The sequence below is a fragment of the Rhinolophus sinicus genome, chromosome 14 (genome assembly GCF_057876585.1).
Source record: "Rhinolophus sinicus isolate RSI-liver-muscle chromosome 14, RSI-T2T, whole genome shotgun sequence".
Taxonomy (NCBI): Eukaryota; Metazoa; Chordata; class Mammalia; order Chiroptera; family Rhinolophidae; genus Rhinolophus; species Rhinolophus sinicus.
This window is the reverse complement of record NC_142514.1, coordinates 138,679,842-138,701,493: the sequence shown is the minus strand read 5'-3', so window position 1 is coordinate 138,701,493 and position 21,652 is coordinate 138,679,842. Positions and strand designations below refer to the sequence as shown.

Sequence of the window (21,652 nt, the reverse complement as noted above, 5' to 3'; positions counted from 1 at the left end):
GGTGGCTCCTCCCTCTCCAGGTAGCCCCTGACTCCCGTAGGGACACCTGTCACTCTTCAGCAGTCTTCCATTTCCTACTTTGTTGTAGAGCTGGCTTTGGGCCGTAATTAGGACAAAGCTGGTTGAGAACAGACTGGGTAACGTGGGGAAAGCTTGGCTCTGGCTGACTTGCCCTGGGGCTTGTGCAAGTCCCTCAGGCCCTCTTCTTCCTGTCTGGGTGAGGGTGAGACATGGCCTGCAGTTCCTGCACTGTCCTTATCTAATTGGGAGAGACCCCTAAGAAGCTGAGCAGACCCAGGTCTTTCAATGTGGGACATGTCACCAGTGTGGAATTCCTGTATGCCCTCCTGCGCCCAGCCCCACGCAGGAGAGCTCCACGTGGTGGTAATGAGTACAACCAGCGGTTGGCCCTGACCCAAAGGCAGGGGCTGGACCCTGGCCCTTTTCTTACGCACTCCTCAAGCTGTTGGCCTTGGGATCTGGTTCGCAGTAGGAAGTGGTCCACTGAGACAATGTCTGATGCCTTTCTCTCCATTGCCTTTTCTTCTCTGCCCAGCAAAAGGTGGAGGCCCCCAGCTTCTCCCTCCGCCCCTGCCTCCACCCCAGACTTGCCCTACCTGAGACTTGGGACTGAGGATCTTGTTAAAGTGCAGGCTTTGATTCAGTAGCTATAGTCTGGGCCTCATAGCCTACATTTCTAAACAGTTCCCAGACCACACTTTGAGTAGGAAAGTGCTGGAGTCCATTCTGTCTTTGCTCCAGCCAGGGCACCCAGCCGGCCCCAGACCCAGAGCAGGGACTTGCCTACCCCTTAGCCTATCCTAGCTGCATGGCGCCTGCTTCACTTCAGCTGGCATAGCTCAGGTGGCAGAGCCAGCTGTTGGGGGATGACTTGGCAGCCAGCCCTTGGATCAGGGAGGGGTTCAGGCCTCTGCTTCGGCCTCACTTCCCTCCCCTGTGTACGTCCCCAGGCCTCTCCCCGGGACAGGGGCCCTGAGTGCACCCCACCCTTGGATCTGCTGTGTCCTATGTGCACTTGGCACCTGCTGTAGGGGAAAGGAAGGTGCCCTGAGTAAGGGGCAGGAATCCTGGGTTCCAGCCTTGCCTCTACTGCCTGGGTAACCCTGTGCGAGTCAGTGCATCTCTCCTTAGTCTCCCTGGTGGTCCAATTGGACTATTCTAGATGACCCCAGAGGGCCCTCAGTCTCTAGGATGGGTTGTTAGGAGAATGTGGCGGTGGAAAGGGCCTGTGACGGTAGGATTTTTATATAGGGGGTAAAGGAGCATTTATGTGCCAAACCTCTAGAATGGTTCTGTGGCCTAGCCTCTTTATTTTGCTTTTTGTGCGTCATATACTACCACCTGTGTTTTGTTTCTGTGAGTCACATACCAACCCAGTTATGCTTGTGGGGTGTTAGATGCTACTGAGCGCCTAATATGTGTGCCATTCCCTGGGGACATGTAAGGGAGCCCTCGTGGTACTGCCTGGGGTCACATAGTGAGTGGAACCAAGGTTTGAACTGGGGTCTGACTTTTCTGTTGCACCAAGTCCCCTCCCTCTGATCCGTTAGACCAGGTAAAGGGGACAAGGCTGGTATGTCTGTCTTGAGGTCTGATGTTACCTGTATACCTACTAAAAGTCAAGCAATTGTTGACTTGCAGCTGATGACGGTTATGTCCCTTTCTAAACTCTGCTGTGACCTTGTTGCTCTACAGATTTTGAAGAAATACAAAGGCTTGAGCATAAGACTCTAAACCCTCTCCCACTGACTCCCAGCAGTAGGCCAGGGTGAAAGGTCATGAGACTCTCAAGGACAAGATTGTGACTTAGTGTCCCCAGAGTGGGTGGTGTGAAGGAATGTTTGACCAGCACACAGAAGGCGCTCAGTAAAGATGTGTTGAGCGAACGGCATGCAGTTGGGGCTCAGCAGACGTGGGGTTTGAAGTGCCCCACTCCTTTGGTCCAGCTGGCGGAAAGAGTGGGGTATAGATTAGGAACCCCGCACATACTCACCCCCAGGGCTGCGTCTCACGCAGTCACTAGGCCATCTGGTCCCACTGCCCATCAGCTGCCGGAGTCCAGGTTGTCATCCTGGGGGCACAGCCACAGAGCCAATTGAGTGAGCACATCTTGTCCTAACTTCCAGGCGTGGCACTTGCTTGGTACCGAGCATAGTAGCAGCCATCAGTGTCCCAGGCTGCCTGAAGCCCCCAGGCTTTGGGCACTGAGATGAAGTTGAAAGTGGAAATCCCTCTAAGGTGTTAGTGCTGGTGGCATTGATGGTGTTAGGGGTTGGAGGCTGGAGGTCTCAGCTCGCTGGGAAAGAGGATGAGCCCTGGGGGTGAGGGGGTGGCAGGGAGGGGGCATGCTCAAAGTACATTTGGAGAAAAAAACATTGCACATTGGATGTTGAACCTGTGGCCTTGGCCTCACAGACACAGAGAGCAAAGATTAAATATTTGTACTAGATCCAGATAAAGGCTAAGGACCGGAGTTGGATTGTGATGAAGGGAGGGAAGAGAACTGGCAGATACGGAGTGCCTCCCCCTGGCCTCTTTAGAGACTTAATTTGGTCTCCAAAATAACCCTTTAAGGGGACACCATTCCCACTGAGTATATATATAGAAACTGGGGCACAGAGAGGCATGTGAACAGCCCAGAATTATAAAGCTACTGGGTGACAGGGCTGGGGTTTGAACCCAGGTCTGTTTGATTTTGTGGCCCATGCTCCTCTCACATCTAGAAAGGCGCCTGTGGAAGGTGGGTTGGTGTAGGGGAGTCTGAGGCTGGAGGGAAGGGTGGCAGCCAGCTGACATCTCCCCTCTGTTGCAGGCACGGGCTCCAGCATCCTCTCTGCCCTCCAGGACCTCTTCTCCATCACTTGGCTCAATAGGTCCAAAGTGGAAAAGCAGCTACAGGTCATCTCGGTGCTACAATGGGTCCTGTCCTTCCTCGTGCTGGGTAAGCCGGGGCTTAGTGGGCGAGGGCAGGCCGGGGCCACCTCCCCAACAGAGGTTAGAGCAGGACCTGTGCCCTGCCGGGGAGAGGGGTAAGAGCATCTTTCTACTTACCACCTTTGGGTCCCCAGTCAAGTGCTCTACCGCTAAGCATGCAGGAGGACTCGGTGAGCTTCAGTGGGAGGTGGTGGTATGATTCCCATTTTATAGACGGGAAACCCAAGTCTCAGAGAAGGTGAGTAATTTGTCCAGAGTCACACAGATGTGAATTCAGGTCTATAAGACCCCAAAGCCTGTGCTTTTCCCACATGCCACCCTGCCCACCAACAAATATCGCTAGTAGGTACGTTGCTTTGCCTTAGGGTACTGTGGTGCCACGTTTGCGTCCTGACTCTGCCACAAACAAGCTCTGCGCCCTTACTCAGGTTCCTTGAGTGCTCTGAAAGTTAGTTTCCTCATTTTGAACATGAGGAAAATGTCGCCTACTTCACATGGCTTTTGGGGGAAGTGAAGGTAAGGAATGAGAGTGGATAGCACTGGGTGGTCCACCGTCCCCAGCTGCTACCCTGGCCCATTTCACGCTGGCTCCCTCCTCTCTCTCAACCCCTCCCGGATCAATGCTTTGGTGGCTGCTTCTGCAGGTCCTGGTTGGTGCCCTCACTCCCAGACCAGGGTCAGGACTTCTTGGGTTGTGTGGGAGGAGGAAAGGGCCCATGCCTGGGGCCACCCCTGCTCTCCTAGCAGCCTCTCGTCTTTCCCAGGCCCGTGTCCCCAGCGTAATAAGTGGCTTCCCCAACATATCAGGGCAGACAAACTTGCTGCAGAGCAGCATAGAGTACATTCCAGGGCCTGTGGGCGAGTCCCTCTGGGTGGCCCACTCTACAGGACTGTCCAGGCTGATGGGGAGTATCAGGAATTAGCCTTTCAGTGCTGAGCAACCATCCTTCCAATGTGCATAGGGGCCTCTGAGACCGCATTTCCGGGGCAGCTCCGTGCTGCCCCTCCCGCCCCGTGCAGGGCAGAGGGATGGGGTAGGGGTGCTATTTGTCAAGCCGCCACAGTGTACCAGGCACTTGCCATGTCTTTCCTTGACGTCCCACTTCACAGGTAAGGAAATGGAAAGTCACGGAGGTTCAGTGAGACTGTGAAGCTCAGTAAGCACAGAGCTGGGATTTGAGTGGAAGCCCAGAGCCCTCACCAGGGAGCCCACCTTCCTGGGGAGCCCAGAATTACTGTACCTGGTATGAAATAACCAGTCTTCATCTCTAGGCCCAAGAGCAGGCTTTAACGGGGTCCATGAACCCCTAAAATTCAGTGCGAAATTATATGAGAGTATGTGCACATTTTCCTGGGGTAAAAGGCAATTGCTGTCGTCAGATTCTTACGCGGACACGTGACTTCAAAAAGATAAGCACCGGTCTGGGGAACAGAGCAAATTAAACTGCTCCCTGGGGCTCAGACCCCCAAGTCAGCCTGCATTTGGCCGCTTATTAGAATCCTGGGGTAGAGAGCACAGTGTAATCCCTCCACTTTCAGATGGGAAGCAGGGGCCCAGTGGGGGCAGAGCCTTGCCCAGAATCGCAGGAGAAAGAAGTAGTGGGACCAAGAAAAGACCCAGTGGATTCCAGCCTCCCTGACCCCTGCCTTGTCTGCTACACCAACTCCCTTAGTCCCCATTTGCACCAAGAAGCCACCGCTCTCTCTGTCTTAGTGAGTCAGAGCTTGATTGATAGGGAGCTAAGCAGCTGGTAGAACCTCAACCCATGCAGCACATGACAGGCACTGGCCCCGAGCTGTAGGTTAACGAGCCATCAAGCCCAACCACAGCCCAGAAACCAGCCCAGCATCTTCCTAAAACCCTCATGTAGGTGGGAGCCACGCCTGATTGGACAGGCAGGTCTGCTGAGCTGCTGCTTAATTATTGCCCAGAGTAGCCCAGCCACTCCCTCCTGCTGCCACCCAAATATGTTGGCAGAGGCTCCCCTTGTGCTGCAAAGGCTTCTGTGGCCCCATCAGCCTCCCTCTGGAACAGAGAAACCGCTTTTCTACCGTGGACCCCCTCTAGCCTTTTGATAATGACTATAAACCTTTCTCAGTGTTTTCAAATGTGTAATACAAAGTGCATTGGATTTCAAAGGAATCCAGTGATACTAAAATATAAATATGCATACATTAAGAAATCAAATTAGACATATAGTCACACCTGCTTTTTATTATTACAGTAAAAAAAAGAGTTAGAAGCAGGTATAATCATTACTATAATTCTTAAGTAGTGATGAGAAGAAATGATTTTTCAAAATATCTGCAACTGCTCTAAATGTAATATGAAAACACCTTTGTTTCCTATTGGTATCACAGTACTGCTCATACTGCTGTGGTCCGTTACACTTGTAAATGAAGGAAATACTACATTTCCAGGAGAAATCTGTGAAAATGAAGATGTCATTTTTGTTTTCATCCAAGGTCATGGATCTTTTGATTTGACACTTAACTGTGTGTTAAGTCCTCTTCACATATCGTCATGTATAATCTTCCCAACACCCAGTAAGGAAATTGAGGGTCGGGGCCGGGCCGTGGCCAGTGAGCAGCACGGCCAGGGCTTCATGGAAGAACATGTCCGTGCTCTCCACAGGGCCCTCTGCTGCCGCTCTGCCACGGAGCAGTCACCGGCTGCCCTGCCCACGGGCCTCAGGGCCACCAGCCTCATCGTGCTGTGTGGGGAGGGGGTGATTTTGCAGCTGGTCCCCAGCCTTCCACACGTGGAGCCAGCCAGGCCCTTAAGCAGTTTCCAGCTCACGACCAAGCAGGGTGGAGCAAGGAGCCCATTGTTCAGAGGAGGACTGGGATTAGGCTCTGAGAAAGGGAAGTTGAGATCACTTTTTGCTCAATCGACCTTTCCGGTGTTGGTTACTGGGGCTGCAGAGGTTAACCTGACCCAGTTCCAACTCCCAAGGAGCTCGGTGGCTGAAGGGCTGTCTGCTGGGAGGAGTCTAATGGGGGAGGCAGATAATGACACAGATGAGTGCTGTGGGAGAGGGGCTGTGGACGCACAGGGGTTAGGGGAGTGAGCCCTCTGGGCGGAGAGTCTGGAGCTAGAATGCAATCTTTGGACTCTCCGTCTGTTTGTTCTCTTGTCCCCCATCCAGGATGCCTTAGCACCAGAGGGAGGGTGGTAGGTCGGGATTCCCACCTTCCTAGAAAACCCAGACATACAGGCAGTGGGCTCAGCCCCTCTGGTCCCTTGACCCCTCGGGAGAGTTAGGGGGTTGATGGCAGCTGGGTTTCCAGGCTGCTCCGACCCTGGCCTGAACCTCACAGCCCCGCCAGGCCCACCTGGAGCTTCCATCTGTTTTCTGAAGGAGCTTGGGTACCTGTGGAGTCTAGGCCCTTTTCCAGGCCTAAGAAAGGGGACCAGAGGCAAACTGCTCAACAGTGTGATTGACTTCATAAGTGGCTTTAACTTAGACGTAGCCATTCACCAAGTTGCCTCAAGTACTTCAGTTTGCCTTTCCCAGAGTTTTGGAGGCTGCACATGCCTCCCTAGAAACTCATCTTCCCTGTCTGTGATGTCACACTCCTAAGCTGGTCCTGAAAAACTGGACGCCTGGTCACTGGGTGTTCACTGCCCCTCCCCAGGTAGTTCTACCATTTTTAGCCACATTGGGGAGAGGCTCAGTCATGAGTCTAGAACAGGACTGGATTGTGGATGACAAGGGAGTGCCGTTTTCCTGCCCTGAGACTCATGGAGAGCTTGTGCTGACCCTCCCTTCTCCCTCGGGAAACCAGAGGAGGCTCAGCCATGGTGGGAAGAGGAGAGCATGGGATCCAGAGCTCATCAGCCCTAGAGCGCTCCTGACCAGTGGCAGTGCCCGGCAGAGGGTGGGCGTACAGCAAGGGTTGGCGTCCCTCCCTGGGCGGTGGAGAGGGTGCTGGATGGAGGCCATGCTCCCACCAAGCATGGGTCCCTGCTGCCCCTGGCCTTGTGCTGAGCAAAGAAGATGTGCCCCGCCCCCTATCCCCTCGGTGTGGAGAATCCAGAGCTGAGAGACCCATGTGGGAGGATAGCCTCATAGTGGAAGACAGTCCTTGAAGCGATGATGTCTGCGCCAGGCCTTGAAGGCTGGGGAAACACTGGGTAGAAGCCCTGATGAGGGCATCCAGGGTCGAGTCATGAGGTAAACCAGGCTTGGCATGCACCGTCCTTCCTCTCTGTGCCAGGTTATTCAACAGCATGGCCCACAGGCCCAGAGCAACGTGACCACGTGAAAGCTGGCCCCAGGGAGTCTCCTCAGTGTCCTGCTGGGGCGTCTGAGGGGGGGCTGATGGGCTCCAGGCTTTGGCCTGGGACTGCCTGACTGCCTGTGATGTAGGAAGTGGCCAGCCCTCCTCCTAGGGCAGGAAGCCTCCTCTCCCACGGCCCTCCAGTGGCAGCCTGGCGCTTCTGACTTTTGATGAATTTCTAAAGCCTGGTGCAGATTGTGGTTTGAATTCTGGTTCTGCCCCTGTCCTGCTGGGTGAGCTCGGGCAAGTTACCCTCTCCTAGAGCGTCAGTGTCGTCATCTCTAACATGGTGTAAAAGTCACTGGCTTCACATTTGAGACAGTGGCTCAGCTCTGCCCACGTCCTGGGACATGGATTCACTTAGTAGGTCCCTCCCCTTGTCCACGGTAACTGTGCTGGGCACTGGGGTGAGGAGAACATGCAAGGAGGGGACAGAAAGAACAGCTCGAAGGACAGCTTCACAAGAAGCTGAAGGTCACCCACTCTGGTGTGATTGCCCAGACACCCTGGAGCTCATGGACCATTTGACGCCAGAATAGTCCGTCAGTCTAGGCGATGAGGCTCGTGTCCCCGTGAGTGTGCTCCTGGCCAGGCTATGCTCAGGGCCCCGGCTGAGCCTAGCTTAGTGCCGCAGTAAACGCTCACTCCATCACTGCGTGAGCCCTTGCCCAGAGAGGAGAGTGAGGACTGCCCAGGGAGGGCTGGGCCTGACCTGTAATCGTCTGCCTGCCCACCAGGAGTGGCCTGCAGCGTCATCCTCATGTACATATTCTGCACCGACTGCTGGCTCATCGCTGTGCTCTACTTCACCTGGCTGGTGTTTGACTGGAACACACCCAAGAAAGGTAAGGGCGTGGAACTCCTTGCCCCACCCCCACTCCCAAGGAACCCTCCCTCCTGCACAGGCTGAGGTTTCAAAGGCTGCTCCTTTTTCCTTAATACCTACTATATGAAAAGCATTAGATTAGCCAGGGTGTGGTTTGGGGGGGTGGCGGTTAAAAGCTCCTCAAAGGACGCCATCCTAGTCCTCGCAGGGGCTTACACTCAGTCAAGGGTTTGCATGGGATGAGGGGCAAACATGGACAGGGGCCCAGTGGGAAGGGGAGGTGCTGCCTAGGGTGACAGTCGCCTGCCTCAGGCTTTCACTGGTCCTGTCTAGTCTGCCTTACACAAATGTCACCCTCCCTGACTCCCGCTCCTTCCCAACACTGTGTTTTGTTCTCTGGAAGGTGGCAGGAGGTCAAAATGGGTCCGAAATTGGGCTGTGTGGCGCTACTTTCGAGACTACTTTCCCATCCAGGTAAAGACTTGTGGGTGTTATCTTGGGAGGGTGGGAATGGATGGGAAATCTGCACTTCAGCTGTAACCTACCCGTCTGTAGTAACCACATGTGCTAAGTGAACCATGCGACACCTCCCACTATGAGCAGCAGTGCGTGCTCTGCACCACTTTGTGCCAGGTTTGCGCAGTTTAGGGTCCATATGATGCCACACCAGGTAAAAAAGAAAAATCAAGACTTGGGGGGAAAAATACTAGCATTTCAGCCATAAGGGTCAACAAAGTGGTGGTGGTTGAGCTTTATCATTAGCTTTGAGCTTCCTGGCAGCCAAGGAAAATGGGAAACATGATCATTGTTGGGCCTTGTTTGGGGAAACAAGACTCACTGTAGCATTTGGATCTAAAAGATGTTTTGTGCACTGAGCTCTTGAGTGATGATATAAAGAGCAGGTATAATAGCAGATATCATGGCCATTGTTTGTCTGCCTTTCACTGAATATTAAAGGCATAACTTAAAATGGAGGTAATTAATCAAGAGCAATACGAAAGTAGTCCAAGTTCATCTGGCATGAACGGAGCATATCACTGAACCAAGCATAGCAATGTGCTATGCGGGGCTTTCTCTCTTTCTCAAGCTCTTAACAGAAATACCACTTCTCTCAGCCAGTCATGGGTGGGTCGCTGGGGGTCATGACCGTGGGAATGAGGGCCCAGGAAAGTTGATGGGTAGTGAAGGAAGAGTGAGACCCTAGTTGCTGAAGGGCTTGAGGAAGGTTTCTGGAGTAGCTGCTCCTAGAACCGCGTCCTAAAGATAAGCAGCACTGAAGAGGCAGGGAAAACAAGGAGAGCGTAGGCACCAGGTTTGAGAGGAGGCCTGTGGAGTGCAGACAGAGGATCTCTTTATTGGGAGCATCCTAGGAGCCAGCGTCTTTCCCCAAGGAGTCTCCTTTGACTCTCATAGCACCTTGTAAGGGGTCTTAATGTTATCCCTTTTTTGCAAAAGAGGAAGCTGCAGGTCAGACTAGCAAAGCTGACTGAGGCTAGTGAGGTGTGGAGCCAGGATTCCAATCGCTGTTCTTGCCTCAAAGTCTGGGCTCTTCCCACCTCTGCATGCTTCCTCTGTGTGCAGCAGAGCCGTGGGAAATAAGCTTGAGCAGGCACTCAGCCTTCCCTCAGGCTTGGAGGACAGAGGCAGGAAAAGCCCAGTAGGACCCTGGGTGAGGCACCATCCCTTCCAGGGTGCAGTTTTTCCACACGAAGCAAGTTTAGACCAAGCTGGTCTCTGGGTTTCCTCCCTGTTGCACCATTGTCTTCTCTGGGACCCTTACACTAGTCTTCTGAGCACCTGTCGTCTCGGGGGCCCACCTCCAGGTCCTGACAGGATAAACGGTGGTGTGGTCTGGCTCTCAATCTCATCTCTGTCCCCCTGCCTGTGCTCTGCAAGTGAGGTTGGCAAGGCAGGGGCATCTGGGCCCTGGTGCACGGGGGCGATGCTGCTGGATTGGGGATAACCGGCAGAATCCCGAAGGTGTTCCCTGTAGGGGAAACGCCTGTCTGGCCATGTCACTCGGGTCTGGCCTGGCACACCCGAGCTGCTGAGGTAACCCAGCAGGAGGCAGGGGAGTCTGAAGAGCAGAAGTGGCAGCGTGTGTGAGTGTGAAAGTGTGCATGACACAGGGCAGTGTGTGTTTGCTGTTGTGTCAGTGACAGACATGCTGGCGTGCTGCCTGGGGGAGGGGGCTGGGTGACCCCACACCACATTCCTCCACTGCACCCGGTATTGTGGGGTGGGCCCAGGGCCAGCTCCCTTTGCCCACTCCAGGCTGAGCCCACGTTTTCCAGGACCTCTGGGGTCGGCGCGCCTCCCTTTCCCTGACTCCATCTCTCTGGCCACAAGGAATTCAAGGCTGTTGTTGCTAGAAGGATGTTGCATCATAGGACCCAGCCCTCTCTTTACATCATAAAGCTCCCTCCTTTGGAGGTGAAGAAACAGTCAGTCCCAAAGAGGGGCACGGGTCCAGGTTGCACAATGAGCCCATGCCAGCGTTCGTACTAGAAGCCGGGCCCAGGTTCTTTCCCATTGAATTCCCACTGGCTGTTTCTCTGGGAAAGATTGAATCCCGGATTTCCCCCCGTCGGATTGAGCCCCACTTCCTGGGTCTCCCTCTCTCTACTTTGCTGGTAACGACCTGGGTCGAGTTCCTGTTCTGTCACTCTGTTCACCAACCAGTAATTTTTGTTCCCTGCGCAGTGTGCTGGGCATGGGGCCACACAAGAGTCAGCCCTCGTCCCTGCCCTCGGGTGGGCTCACCAGCTAATGGGTCCTGCTGGACTTTGTCACTTTCTGCCCATGGGGCCACAGGCCACTTTCTTAAGCTCCCTGAGCCTAATTAGCCTCATGTGCAAAACGGAACTGCTCATATGATAGAAAGTGGTAAGTTATGGTTAATTGTGAGGGATTGTGGACGGACCCTGTTCCACCTGGGGCCGTTGCCTAAGGGGCCAGGCCCCAGTGTTCAGAGTAGCTGGCCCCTCAGGAAGCCCTCTCAAGGCCAACAGGTCCCTCTACCCAGAAGCGGGTGGCCTGAGGGCTTGATCAGAACGAGGCCAGGCACATGCCCTTCCTCACTGATCTTTGCTCTTCCGGAAGAACCAAACAAAGTCTAGTGTCCCTGATCACACCTCTGTTCCAAGAAGTCGGCTGGGAGTCGGAGCCATAAGACACACGTGAGCTGGCCCTGGGAGGTCCCCTGGGCCCCAGGACCAAAGCCACATGGCCTGAGGCAGGCCAGCACCTCGAACCTGGGCTCTGCTCTTGCCTGCCGGTGACTTAGGCCAAGCTCCTGCCCCTTGGGTCTCAGGCTCCTCTCCTGGGAGAGATTTGGGCCTCGGTGACTTGACATCAGGGCTGATGTTCTGTGGAGCCGTGTGTGACACTCTTGTCTCGTCCCTTTTCCCAGCTTTTCGCCAACGGTGCGTAGTGACCTGCACCCACTTACCCACACCTCCCCCTCTCCCTTCTTGGGGAAGCTCGTGGCTCTTTGCCATCAGAGCAGCTCAGCTGGCCCAGAGAGCAAGCACCCTTCTCCCAGCAGATGTGCAGCTCCTGTGTTAGCAGCAGCCACCAGGACTGCTGGCTTCCTGGGGGAGGAGTGAGCAGTCCCTGGGTCCCCGCTTCCTGAGGTATAGGGAGGCTCTTTGGAGAGGAGACGAGGGAAGGCTCTTGGAGTTTAGAATCATCCATCTGCCTCGTTTCACAGAGAGAAGAGACTATCCCAAGGTCACAAAACATGTCAGTATCAGGGCTGGCATAGGAACCCAGGCTGTCTGCTTCAGGGCCCAGGTTCTCTCTCCTGCATTCCTCTGCCACCGTGCCTGCTATGTGAGCTCAGGCGAGTCTCTGTTCTTCTCTGGTTCTGAGTTTCCCTCTAGATGGTGCCAGGGTGGCACAAGCCTATCTGAGCACCTTTCCTGTCCTGGGAGGCAGTCTGTGAGGCGTGACTTGCCAGGAATGTGTTCCAGGCCCACGTGAGCCAGCAGGCAGGCCTGGCCACCCCCTTGGACTGAGACTTTATCATAGGAAGCAATCGGGGGACAGACACATGGCAGGCATGTCAACAGAGCCTTCATCAGCAGTGTCCTTCCTTGTCCCTCTGGAATGGACACTCTGTTCAGTCCGGGGGAGAGGGAAGCATGGCACAAAGACAAATCAAAGCTGCGCCAAATACCCATTCTTCTAGGTACTGTACCAAGAGCCATTAACCTGCACTGTGCCCCAGGGCACGTCATTTACCTGAATGTTCCACCAGACAGAGGCTTGGGGGAGCAGGAAATGATTTAAAGAGCCAGCTCGGGTTCCACCAGGTGACACATCTACAACCCAGGTCCCAGGAAAAGCACAGCTGGATCGACTCGTTAAAGGCGGAGGGTGTGTCACCGTGGCCTCCAGGAAAGCAGCAACTCCTTTCTCCAGGCCTCAGTTTCCACCTTGTAATGAAAGGAATGGCCTAGATAAGGGCTCTTCTGACCCATTCTGTACTTTGGGCTCCTAGGCCCAGCCACCCGCTTAGGAGCAAGTTTCCAGTATGGTACTGGCTGCCTTGGCTCTTAATGTCAGCACCTTCCTTTTTCGTGGAAACGGGTACATGCTGCTTTTTCATTCTAGCTTTACTCAGAGCTAACGTGGTGGGCTGGCCTGTTTTTTAGGAGGCAAAACCTCAGAACAACCACCTTGCAGAGCTCCTAAAGCTGGGCTCCCATTCAGTTCCCTCATTGCGCCCACCCCACTAGCCGTGGATTAAGCTGCAGCTGTTCCCTGCTTGTGGAGTTCCAGCTGAGAGTTGGTTGGGTTTTTGAGCAGCTTTAATCTGTTTGCCAAAGGCAGATTGGAAGAAAGAGTAAGAATGTCCCAAGCAACGGGGTAAAACGCAGGGGAGTCTTGCTCATCCTTACACGTACTGGCAGTTACAGAGCTGTGAATGGTGCCAGCCAACCTGGCTTCCACCCCCCTCCAGCCTTCCTTACCTGAAGATTCAGATTTCAGTTTTCCCAAGGCCTGCCATCACCACCCCCTCCCCCGAAACTGGGCATAAGGTCCTTCCCTCAACTAGGAGGTTCCCAAATTTGGAGTCATGGAAAACCTAGGCTCTTGATATTTTGCCGATGGCCAGGGACTCTGCTTCCAGCTGGCACCGGTGCTTGGAAGTGGGCACTTTCAAGCTCTGCAGGTAGCAGTGCCATCAGTGCCACCTCTCTAGAGAGGCAGGGCAGTCCACAGGACCAAAATGTTCATATCCTTTGACTCAGGAACTGTATTTCTAGAAGTTTGCCTCAAGAAAATAATCAGATGTGGATAAAAAGAAGGTATTCATGGGAGCATTGTTTTTAAGGGAAATTTTGGAAGCTTTTTAAGGGTCTACCAGCTGAGGTTTGATTATAGATCTGTTACGTGTAGTGTAGCTGTGTGAGAGGGTAATACAGCCGTGAGAAGACAAGTTACTGAGGAATTCGGATAAGGAAAAATAGATATGATATGCTGGGTAGGAAATTACATAAAAATGGTACCAACCATATTACTTCGATTGTGTGTGTGTGTTTAAAAACGTGTATATCTGAGTAGAAAAAAGACTCAGCATGTTAGAGTGGTTTAGCTGAATGGAGGTATGACAGGTGCTTTTGTTTTTACTTTCCTGTGTTTTGAAACTTCTCTGATTACTCATTATTTTTGTAATCAGAAAAGAAAAAGTGATGTTTTCTGAGCAAAATACGGATACTCTCCACCCCTCCAAACACCTTCCACCCCCACTGTGTTTGTTGTGAGACAGGGCCTGTAACACAAGGCCTGTGTATGTTGTGAAGCAGAGCCTCTTGTTGCTTAGGTTTTAGGGAAACTTTGCACCACTCCCCCCTCCTCCAAGCCGGGGGTGGGCCCTGAGGAAGCCAATCATTCTGTAGAGCATCCCGGGACAGCTTTGTTGATAGTACCACAGGTCAGCTGCCCGGCTATCCAGCCGACCTCCCCCGCCCCCAGTGCGGCTGGCACAAGGTCTGCTGCTTACCCTCGTCCTTCCTGCATCAGAACCCGAGCTGAACCTGGCTGCCTGCAAGGAAGTTTCCATTCAGGCCAGCTGCACTGTCCCTACTCTAGTCAGACTGAGAGACTCGGACTTGACCCTGATGGGAGCTGGAGAGTGACAGGGGTTGCATTGGGTTTTAGAACAGTCACTCTGGCTGTGGTGAGGAGGATGGGCCCCGAGGGAGGGAAGGCAGGAGGCTGGCAGAATGTGAGTAAGAGGACCCAGTGTGTTTGGCAGGAGAAAGTTCCGTCACTTGTCACAGGGACTTGTATAGTCCAAATGGTGACCGCTGAGCACCAGGTATTGTGGCCCCAATGATGTGAGTGAGGTCATGTGTGGAGAGTGACGCCAGTCCTTCAGGCCCAGAGTGCCAGGGGGTATGGCATACTCAGCCCCGCCCCTACTCCTGGGCGTGCCCCAGCACCCCTCTCGTGGCCACTTTCCTCTCACCCAAAGTTTTCCCTGCAGCTGGTGAAGACACACAACCTGCTGACCACGAGGAACTATATCTTTGGATACCACCCCCACGGCATCATGGGCCTGGGCGCCTTCTGCAACTTCAGCACAGAGGCCACTGAAGTGAGCAAGAAGTTCCCTGGCATAAGGCCCTACCTGGCCACACTGGCTGGCAACTTCCGGATGCCAGTGCTGAGGGAGTACCTGATGTCTGGAGGTGAGAATTCACCTCTGCCTGTCCTTGCTGGGTTCCACTGTCAGGGCCCTCAGCCTCTCCACTGAGCCAGGTGACAGAGGCTAGGAAGCGAGGGATACACCGTGCTGCGGTGACCGGTCCTGTGCTGACAGCTGCTGCCTGCCTCTGACACAGTGGGTCAGGGCTGAACAGGAGAGCTGTTCATATGGCCTTCAGGATTCAACTGGGGTAACATCTTTCCTCAGAAGCTTCTCTGACTCCTTTTCCGGGCACCCCAGTGCCTCTGCTGCCCTCTGTACGACCTGACTGTTGTCCATGGCTCTGTCATTGTCCCCCTGCCTGTGACCCCCACCACCAGCCCGATTCACTAGGGTCCCCAGAACCTGGTACTGGCTGGTAGAGTTAAGACCTCAGGGAGTATTTCCTCAATGAATGAGTTCCCTAAACAACCTTGTATTGTTACCCCTGTTTTACAGATAAGTAAGCCAAGCCTCAGAAAAAGAATAGCTTATGCAGGGACCCTGCATCTTCTAAGTGGCTGGGTTAGGTCTGGACCCAAGTCCAGGGCTCTTTCTTTTTATATGTGTTCAGGGGTAGGGCGGGCATCCATTGGCAGCCCTGACTGTGTGTCTCGTCCTTCCCCAGGCATCTGCCCTGTGAACCGGGACACCATAGACTACTTACTTTCAAAGAATGGGAGTGGCAATGCCATTATCATCGTAGTAGGGGGTGCAGCCGAGTCCCTGAGTTCTAGGCCCGGCAAGAATGCGGTCACCCTGCGTAACCGGAAGGGCTTTGTGAAATTGGCCCTGCGTCACGGGTAAGCACGTCGCCACACATGCACGCAGGCATGTGCACACACACCCCTCCGAAGCTTTGCTTTGCCCAGGGCTGCAGTCCCTTGGCTCCCGCAGGCAGGCCCTAGACCCCAGGAAGGCACAGAAGGGAGTTCCCCGTCCTGTGGGGTATGGGTGGTTGGAACCACAGGTTCAGGCCAAGTTTGGCCAAGGGTAGCCTGTGTGTCTGCGTGGGGCACAGATGCAGCCTGGCCCTCACAGGTGGGCTGAGAAGCCAGACTCATATGCAGGATTATGCCATGTCCAGGATTATGCTCTCTTGCTAGGAGAGCAAGAGACCAGGAAGGAGGATGGCATGGCGTGGATCAAGGAAGGCTTCCTGGAGGAGTGACACTGAGAACAAGTGGGGAGGAACTGGGCAGCTTGGATTTCTGTGGCCTTTTCTAGAAAACCAGAGGCACATTCTGTGTAGCCACCTGTTGAGCCACATTTCATTTGACAAAGCACATTCATTTCTAAGACTCCTTTGATTCCACAGAAGTTCTGTGGGTGGTGACATCTCATTTTCCATTTGAGAAAGCAAACTGAGTGACTCCGTTAGGGCTACACTGTAAAATGCAGAGCCAAGCTCTTTGGACTCTGGGTCCACTGTTTCTTCCCCCATCTGGGCTCTGTGCGACCCAGGAGGAGGGCCCTGGGGTGATGGCCCTCGAGTAGTGATGTGGCTGGAGGGGAAGAAAATGCAGCCTGCAGTCACACACAAGTTAGGGATGGCACTGACCCGCCCCCCAGCCCTCCTTTCTGTCTCCTCAGGACCTTCAGAAGACGCTGCCCTTCGGGGCCCAGCCATCAAATCACACCCAGTCCCTATGTTTAGGGTTAGGGGAAGTGAGAAGGGACAGTGACAGCTCAGCATGCTGGGGGCTGTGACACAGAACTGAGAGAGGTGTAGGCTGGGGATGGGGCAGGGAGAACTTCCCCACAGAGGGAGGATGAGAAAGAAGAGGCATTTGAAAGCAGGGCCCTCAGCCTTCCCTTTGCCTCGTCCCAAAGCCCTAACACGCTCCCCAGTCACTAATAGGGGGAGGGGTGGGCAGAAGGCCCATCTTACCCTGGTAGTGAGGGGACATGTGGTTTGGGATCCCCCAGGTGATTCTGGTACAGCCCTGGGGGAGGGGAGCTGGGCTGGCAACCAGGACCTCGGGCTGACAGGACCTAAAGCCAGTGATGGGGTGTGACAGACCCTGGCTTCTCCCTTCCAGAGCCGACCTGGTTCCTACCTACTCCTTTGGGGAGAATGAGGTCTACAAGCAGGTGATCTTTGAGGAGGGCTCCTGGGGCCGATGGGTCCAGAAGAAGTTCCAGAAATACATCGGCTTTGCCCCATGTATCTTCCATGGCCGAGGCCTCTTCTCATCTGACACCTGGGGGCTGGTGCCCTACTCCAAGCCCATCACCACTGTCGGTGAGCCCCCCTGGTTGCACACCCTGAACTCGGGGTGCCACACAGCTCGTTAGTAGTAGAGTTAGGATTGAAATCCAGGCCACCCAGCTCTGATGTCCATGCTCTAAATCTCGAGGACATGTTGGGTGCTGCCATATGGGAATGATTGGCAGGGGGATGGAGATAGGTGATAGATCCATTACTGTGAGCAAAGCTGTGCTAGGTAAGCAAAGAAGACCCAGCAGTTCTGTGTTTGCAGAGCCCAGGAGGCTATCAGGAAAGACCCTGTTACAGCAAACACTCACAGGGGATGAGGGGGATACGAAGGGTGCTTTGGGGGTCATAGTGGACGCCGAGAAGGAGGTGATTCTTACACTGTTAGCTGAATAGGAATTATCCAGCAAAAGAGGTGAAGGGAGAGAGTTTTTGTCAGAAACCGTAGCCTAAGTGAAGTTCCTACAGAAAGACTGGAGATTTTCAAGAAACAGAAAGAAATCAATGTGACGGGAGCATAGGCCTGTGAGATATGTAGCAAAAAAACTGGCTGCACTTGGCTCTCAGCTATGTTGTTTTGGGTTTATTTGAGACCATTTAGAGGATTCCAAAGGATTATCTCTTTGTGTGTGTGTGTGTGTGTGTGTGTGTGTGAATGGTTCACACAGGAGCAAGTGGACCACAAAGCATGGACTTTAAGAGCCGAAACTCACATAGATACTTTGAATTATCAGGGCCAGGTGTTTTGCTTTGTACTTTGCACAGAGACCAACTTCCTGCATTTTGGGTCATGTGACCCAGACTCACTCTTGACTTTTGTTGTATACAAATTTCACACCAGCTCTGATCTTCCCCAGGCAGCAGGGACATTTTCATGCTCAGGGGTGGCTGGACAGGGAGGGTCCTGTGGACAGCGTGAAGAAATTTGCTCTTCACCTTAAGAGTGGAAAGCTGCTTGAAGATTTTGGGGAGGGGAGGTTCAGATTTGCATTTGAAAGTGATCCTTGGGGCTGCTGAATAGAAAATGGGTTAGAAAGGGCAAAAATGGAAGCCACAAGAGCAGTCCTGAGGCTTTTGTGGTAGCCAGTGGCTTAGACCAAAGCAATGGCAGCAGAGATGGAAGAAAAGTGCGGTGAACTTGGGAAGAAATCCCAGAACTGTCTTTGACAGAACTTCATGATGAGTTGGGTATAGAGATGAAACAGGATTTAGGAAATAAAACAATGCACAGAAGTATGAATGTTGGTCTCCTCCTTCCGCTCCTGCCCTTACCTCCCTTCTCAAAGCATGTCATGTATGTCACAGAATCCTTAGCCAAGCCCTATGAGGAAGGGTCCTTGTGTGATAGGTGAGGAAACTAAGGCTCAGAGAGGCAAAGTGACTTTCCCAGAGCAGGGAAAAAGCAGGGCCGTTGCCTGACCCCACAGCTCTCGCAGGAGTTCCCTCCCAGCTGAGTGCAGTGGGTGCAGCCTGTTCATCCAACCCGCTGCTTAGTGGCTCTGTGTCCTTGGGCAGGTCCCTTCCCATGCCCCTGGGCCTCCGTCTTCTCCTCTGTAAAAGCCACAACCTGAGACGGAGCACATTCAGCAGAGCTGCTGGCACATGAGTGGCACGTAGAACAGGGTTGCTGTCATCAACGTTATGAGGGATACCAGGGAGGCTGGGCTGAGTGACAGTGACTAACCAGAGGCCTCTGCCCCATCCCTGCAGTGGGTGAGCCCATCACCATCCCCAAGCTGGAGCACCCGACCCAGCAGGACATCGACCTGTACCACGCCATGTACATGGAGGCCCTGGTGAAGCTCTTTGACAATCACAAGACCAAGTTCGGCCTCCCGGAGACCGAGGTCCTGGAGGTGAACTGAGCCAGCCCTCAGCTCAGCTGCTACTGCAGATTGTTTTCTACCAAGTTCTCGGGTGCTTTTTGTTCTGTAAATTTGGAAGCGTCATGGGTGTCTGTGGGTTATTTAAAAGAAATTATAATAATTTTGTTAAACCATGACAATGTTAGGTCTTTTTTAAGAAGGAAAAAGTGACTCTTTCAAGCTCTTTCCCTTCCAGTTTGTCCTGTTCTAGGTGGTGGCTATTACATCTGGACCTGTATGGTTTCTCAACCAGCCCTTCTTCTTCCCTTCCCAAAATGACAGAGAAAACTCAGTCCTGGTGAATTGGGGAAGAAAGACCACCATTAGTGACTCAGGCCGGTTGTATTATTTGCTCTTTGCCTCTGGAGGATGAGGGGCAGAAGCTGCTTCTCCTACAAACACCTCTATTCCCAGCTACCTTGTCTTGACTGCAGGACTAGTCCCTCTTGCCAAGGGGAAGACTCGAGGGCACAGTTGTCCCCGTTTTGAAGAGTGCAGTGATGAGCATCTGGGCTGTTCCAGCATGATTCTCCTTCCGGTCACTGCCCACACTCACAGTCTTTCAGATCTGAGCCTGGACTGACGCCTCCAGAGTGACGATGGGGGTGGTGATGGTCCCGTGCTGGGGAGCAGGGCTGTCCCAGACGCATCTCTTGGACTCTCCAGCCACCACATTCTGATTGGAGGGACTGGTTTTCTTCAGGGAGCGCTGACATGGACCCAGCACCAACCCCGCCTTGGCCTGAATCCCATACTTCCCAGTGGCCTCGGTTTGCTTAACCTACACCCCCAAGTGTGGGTGTGAGGAAGGGGTCCCTCTTCCTGTTCACAGAGGGGCCTCGCCTTCTGAGCCGCAGACTGGTTCCAGGACAGGCCCCCAAAGCCAAGCCTCACTCGTGTGTGCCTTTCTGAGAAAGTGGGGGCCAGGGTAGAAACCCAGCCCTTCCTCTTTGTGTTCTGTTTTCTCTCGATGAGATCATTGTACCATGTCAGACTTTTGTATATTCTAAACAAGTAAATAAAAACGAGCGTACTCTATGAGTTCTTGTTGGTGCTACATCTGTACCTTGCCCCTGACACTTGGAAAGATCACGGCCCCAGCCAGGCTATCTGCCAAGCCCTTTCCTTTCCACCTGCTCCTTTGGCCCACATGGCGCTGTGTGTTATATTAGTTATCTGTTGCTGTGTAACAACTTACTCCAACACTTAGTGGCTTCAAACAACAACGTGTCCACAGTTTCTTGGGGTCAGTAGTCGAGGTATGGCTTAGCTGGGCCCTCTGCTTCAGGGACTCTCACAGGCTACAGTATCTCAAGGCTCAACTGGGGGAGAATCCACTTCCAAGGTCATTCGTGTTGTTGATGGCAGGATTCACTTCCTCACTGGCTGTTGACGGAGGCCACTCTCAGTTCCTTGCCCGATGGGCCTCCCATAGGGTAGCTCACAGCACGGCAGCTGGCTCCATCAGAGAGAGTAAGCAAGATGAGCCAGAGAACGTGGGACCTTGAGGCCTGAGCTGGGACTACAAAGTGGACTGGAAAGTTGCCAGGAGGGAGTTGGACAGAGCAGCAAGTGCAGAGGGAGGAGACAGCGTTGCCGATTTGAATGACCAAGAAGTGGCAGCAGAGAGGTCTGCAGGGGGGCTTCTCTTGGAAGGGCAGGGAGCTGGCTTCTTCAGTTTCTCAAGTGGTCAGGAGAGCGAGCAGCCCAGAGAGAACAGGTGCCCTAGAGGGGCCAACAGTGGCTGGATGTGTGGCACCAGGCAGGCCTCAGGCCACAGCTCAGGTCAGAGGACAGACGCTTCCTTTAGGATGGAGGAAATACCTGTTATCTGATGAGTCTCAGCTCCCCCAGCCCCAGCCTGAGGCTAGCTATGACCCTTAGCCTCTGGGTCCAGGCTAAGCCCTGGCCCTAACCTAGGCCACCCCACAAACATAGACCATTATGCTCAGCATTAAGCTTGTGAAGACTGAACACCTACTGTGTACTAGGGAACTCGGCCATTTGTGCCTAAGGACAGCGACAATAACCAAGTCCCAAATCCCGGAGGAGTCACCTCACCCAGAGAAATGTTCGTCTAGCAGCAGCCTGTGCAGAGCAGAGGCCAGCCCTGCTCTAAGCTGTGGGGCGGAGTGGGGTGGGTGGGAGTGGGTGGGGGAACTCTGGGTAAATGCTGTGAAATTGCCTTGGATTGGGAGTTGTTGCCTTGGGAGAGGGAACGGGAACTTCCTTTACTTCTGCCTTTGGTCGGGGTGGAGCTGCAATCTTTGCCTAAACGGGGTCAATTCCGTGATTCTGCTTGTGGTTCCCAGATATGGTCACTAGGGGGCACTGAAGCTACTTCTGAGGCAAGTGCCACTAAGCTTTTTCACATTTTTTTTTTTTTTTCAATTAGCAATAATCGTGCCTCGGATAAACCTCATTGGCTACCATACTGCCACTGCGCAAAGCTACATTTTTTTTTAAATTAAAGTTTATTGGGGTGACAATTGTTAGTAAAGTTACACAGATTTCAGGTGTATAATTCTGTAATACATTATCTATATCTCACATTGTATGTTCACCACCCAGTCAGTTCTCCTTCCATCACCATATATTTGACCCCGTTTACCCTCCTCTACAGCCCTCCTCCCCCCTTACCCTCTGGTAACCCCTAAATTATTGTCTATGTCTATGAGTTTTTGTTCTTTCATTTCGTTGTCTTGTTCTTTTGTTGTTTTGAGTTTTATATATCAGTGAAATCATGGTTCTCTACTTTTTCTGTCTGACTTATTTCGCTTAGCATTATAATCTCAAGATCCATCCAT

General features: G+C 53.3%; 1 protein-coding gene and 1 pseudogene across 2 annotated transcripts in view; one reads left to right on the top strand and one right to left on the bottom strand.

The window, feature by feature from the left end:
- DGAT2 (diacylglycerol O-acyltransferase 2) overlaps positions 1-19,883 on the top strand; it is a 32,261-nt gene extending 12,378 nt beyond the window's left edge. For both annotated transcript variants that reach the window (XM_019726448.3, XM_019726449.3), the window contains 7 exons: positions 2,834-2,962; positions 7,977-8,084; positions 8,469-8,539; positions 14,562-14,766; positions 15,391-15,565; positions 16,805-17,007; positions 18,691-19,883. In XM_019726448.3, coding sequence (XP_019582007.1) covers positions 2,834-2,962; positions 7,977-8,084; positions 8,469-8,539; positions 14,562-14,766; positions 15,391-15,565; positions 16,805-17,007; positions 18,691-18,845 — 1,046 coding nt within the window. In that variant the 3' untranslated portion in view covers positions 18,846-19,883. The remainder of the gene's footprint in view (positions 1-2,833; positions 2,963-7,976; positions 8,085-8,468; positions 8,540-14,561; positions 14,767-15,390; positions 15,566-16,804; positions 17,008-18,690) is intronic.
- Positions 19,884-21,215: 1,332 nt separating this feature from the next.
- LOC141572619 (U4 spliceosomal RNA) lies at positions 21,216-21,297 on the bottom strand (annotated as a pseudogene).
- Between the last annotated feature and the right edge of the window lie 355 nt (positions 21,298-21,652).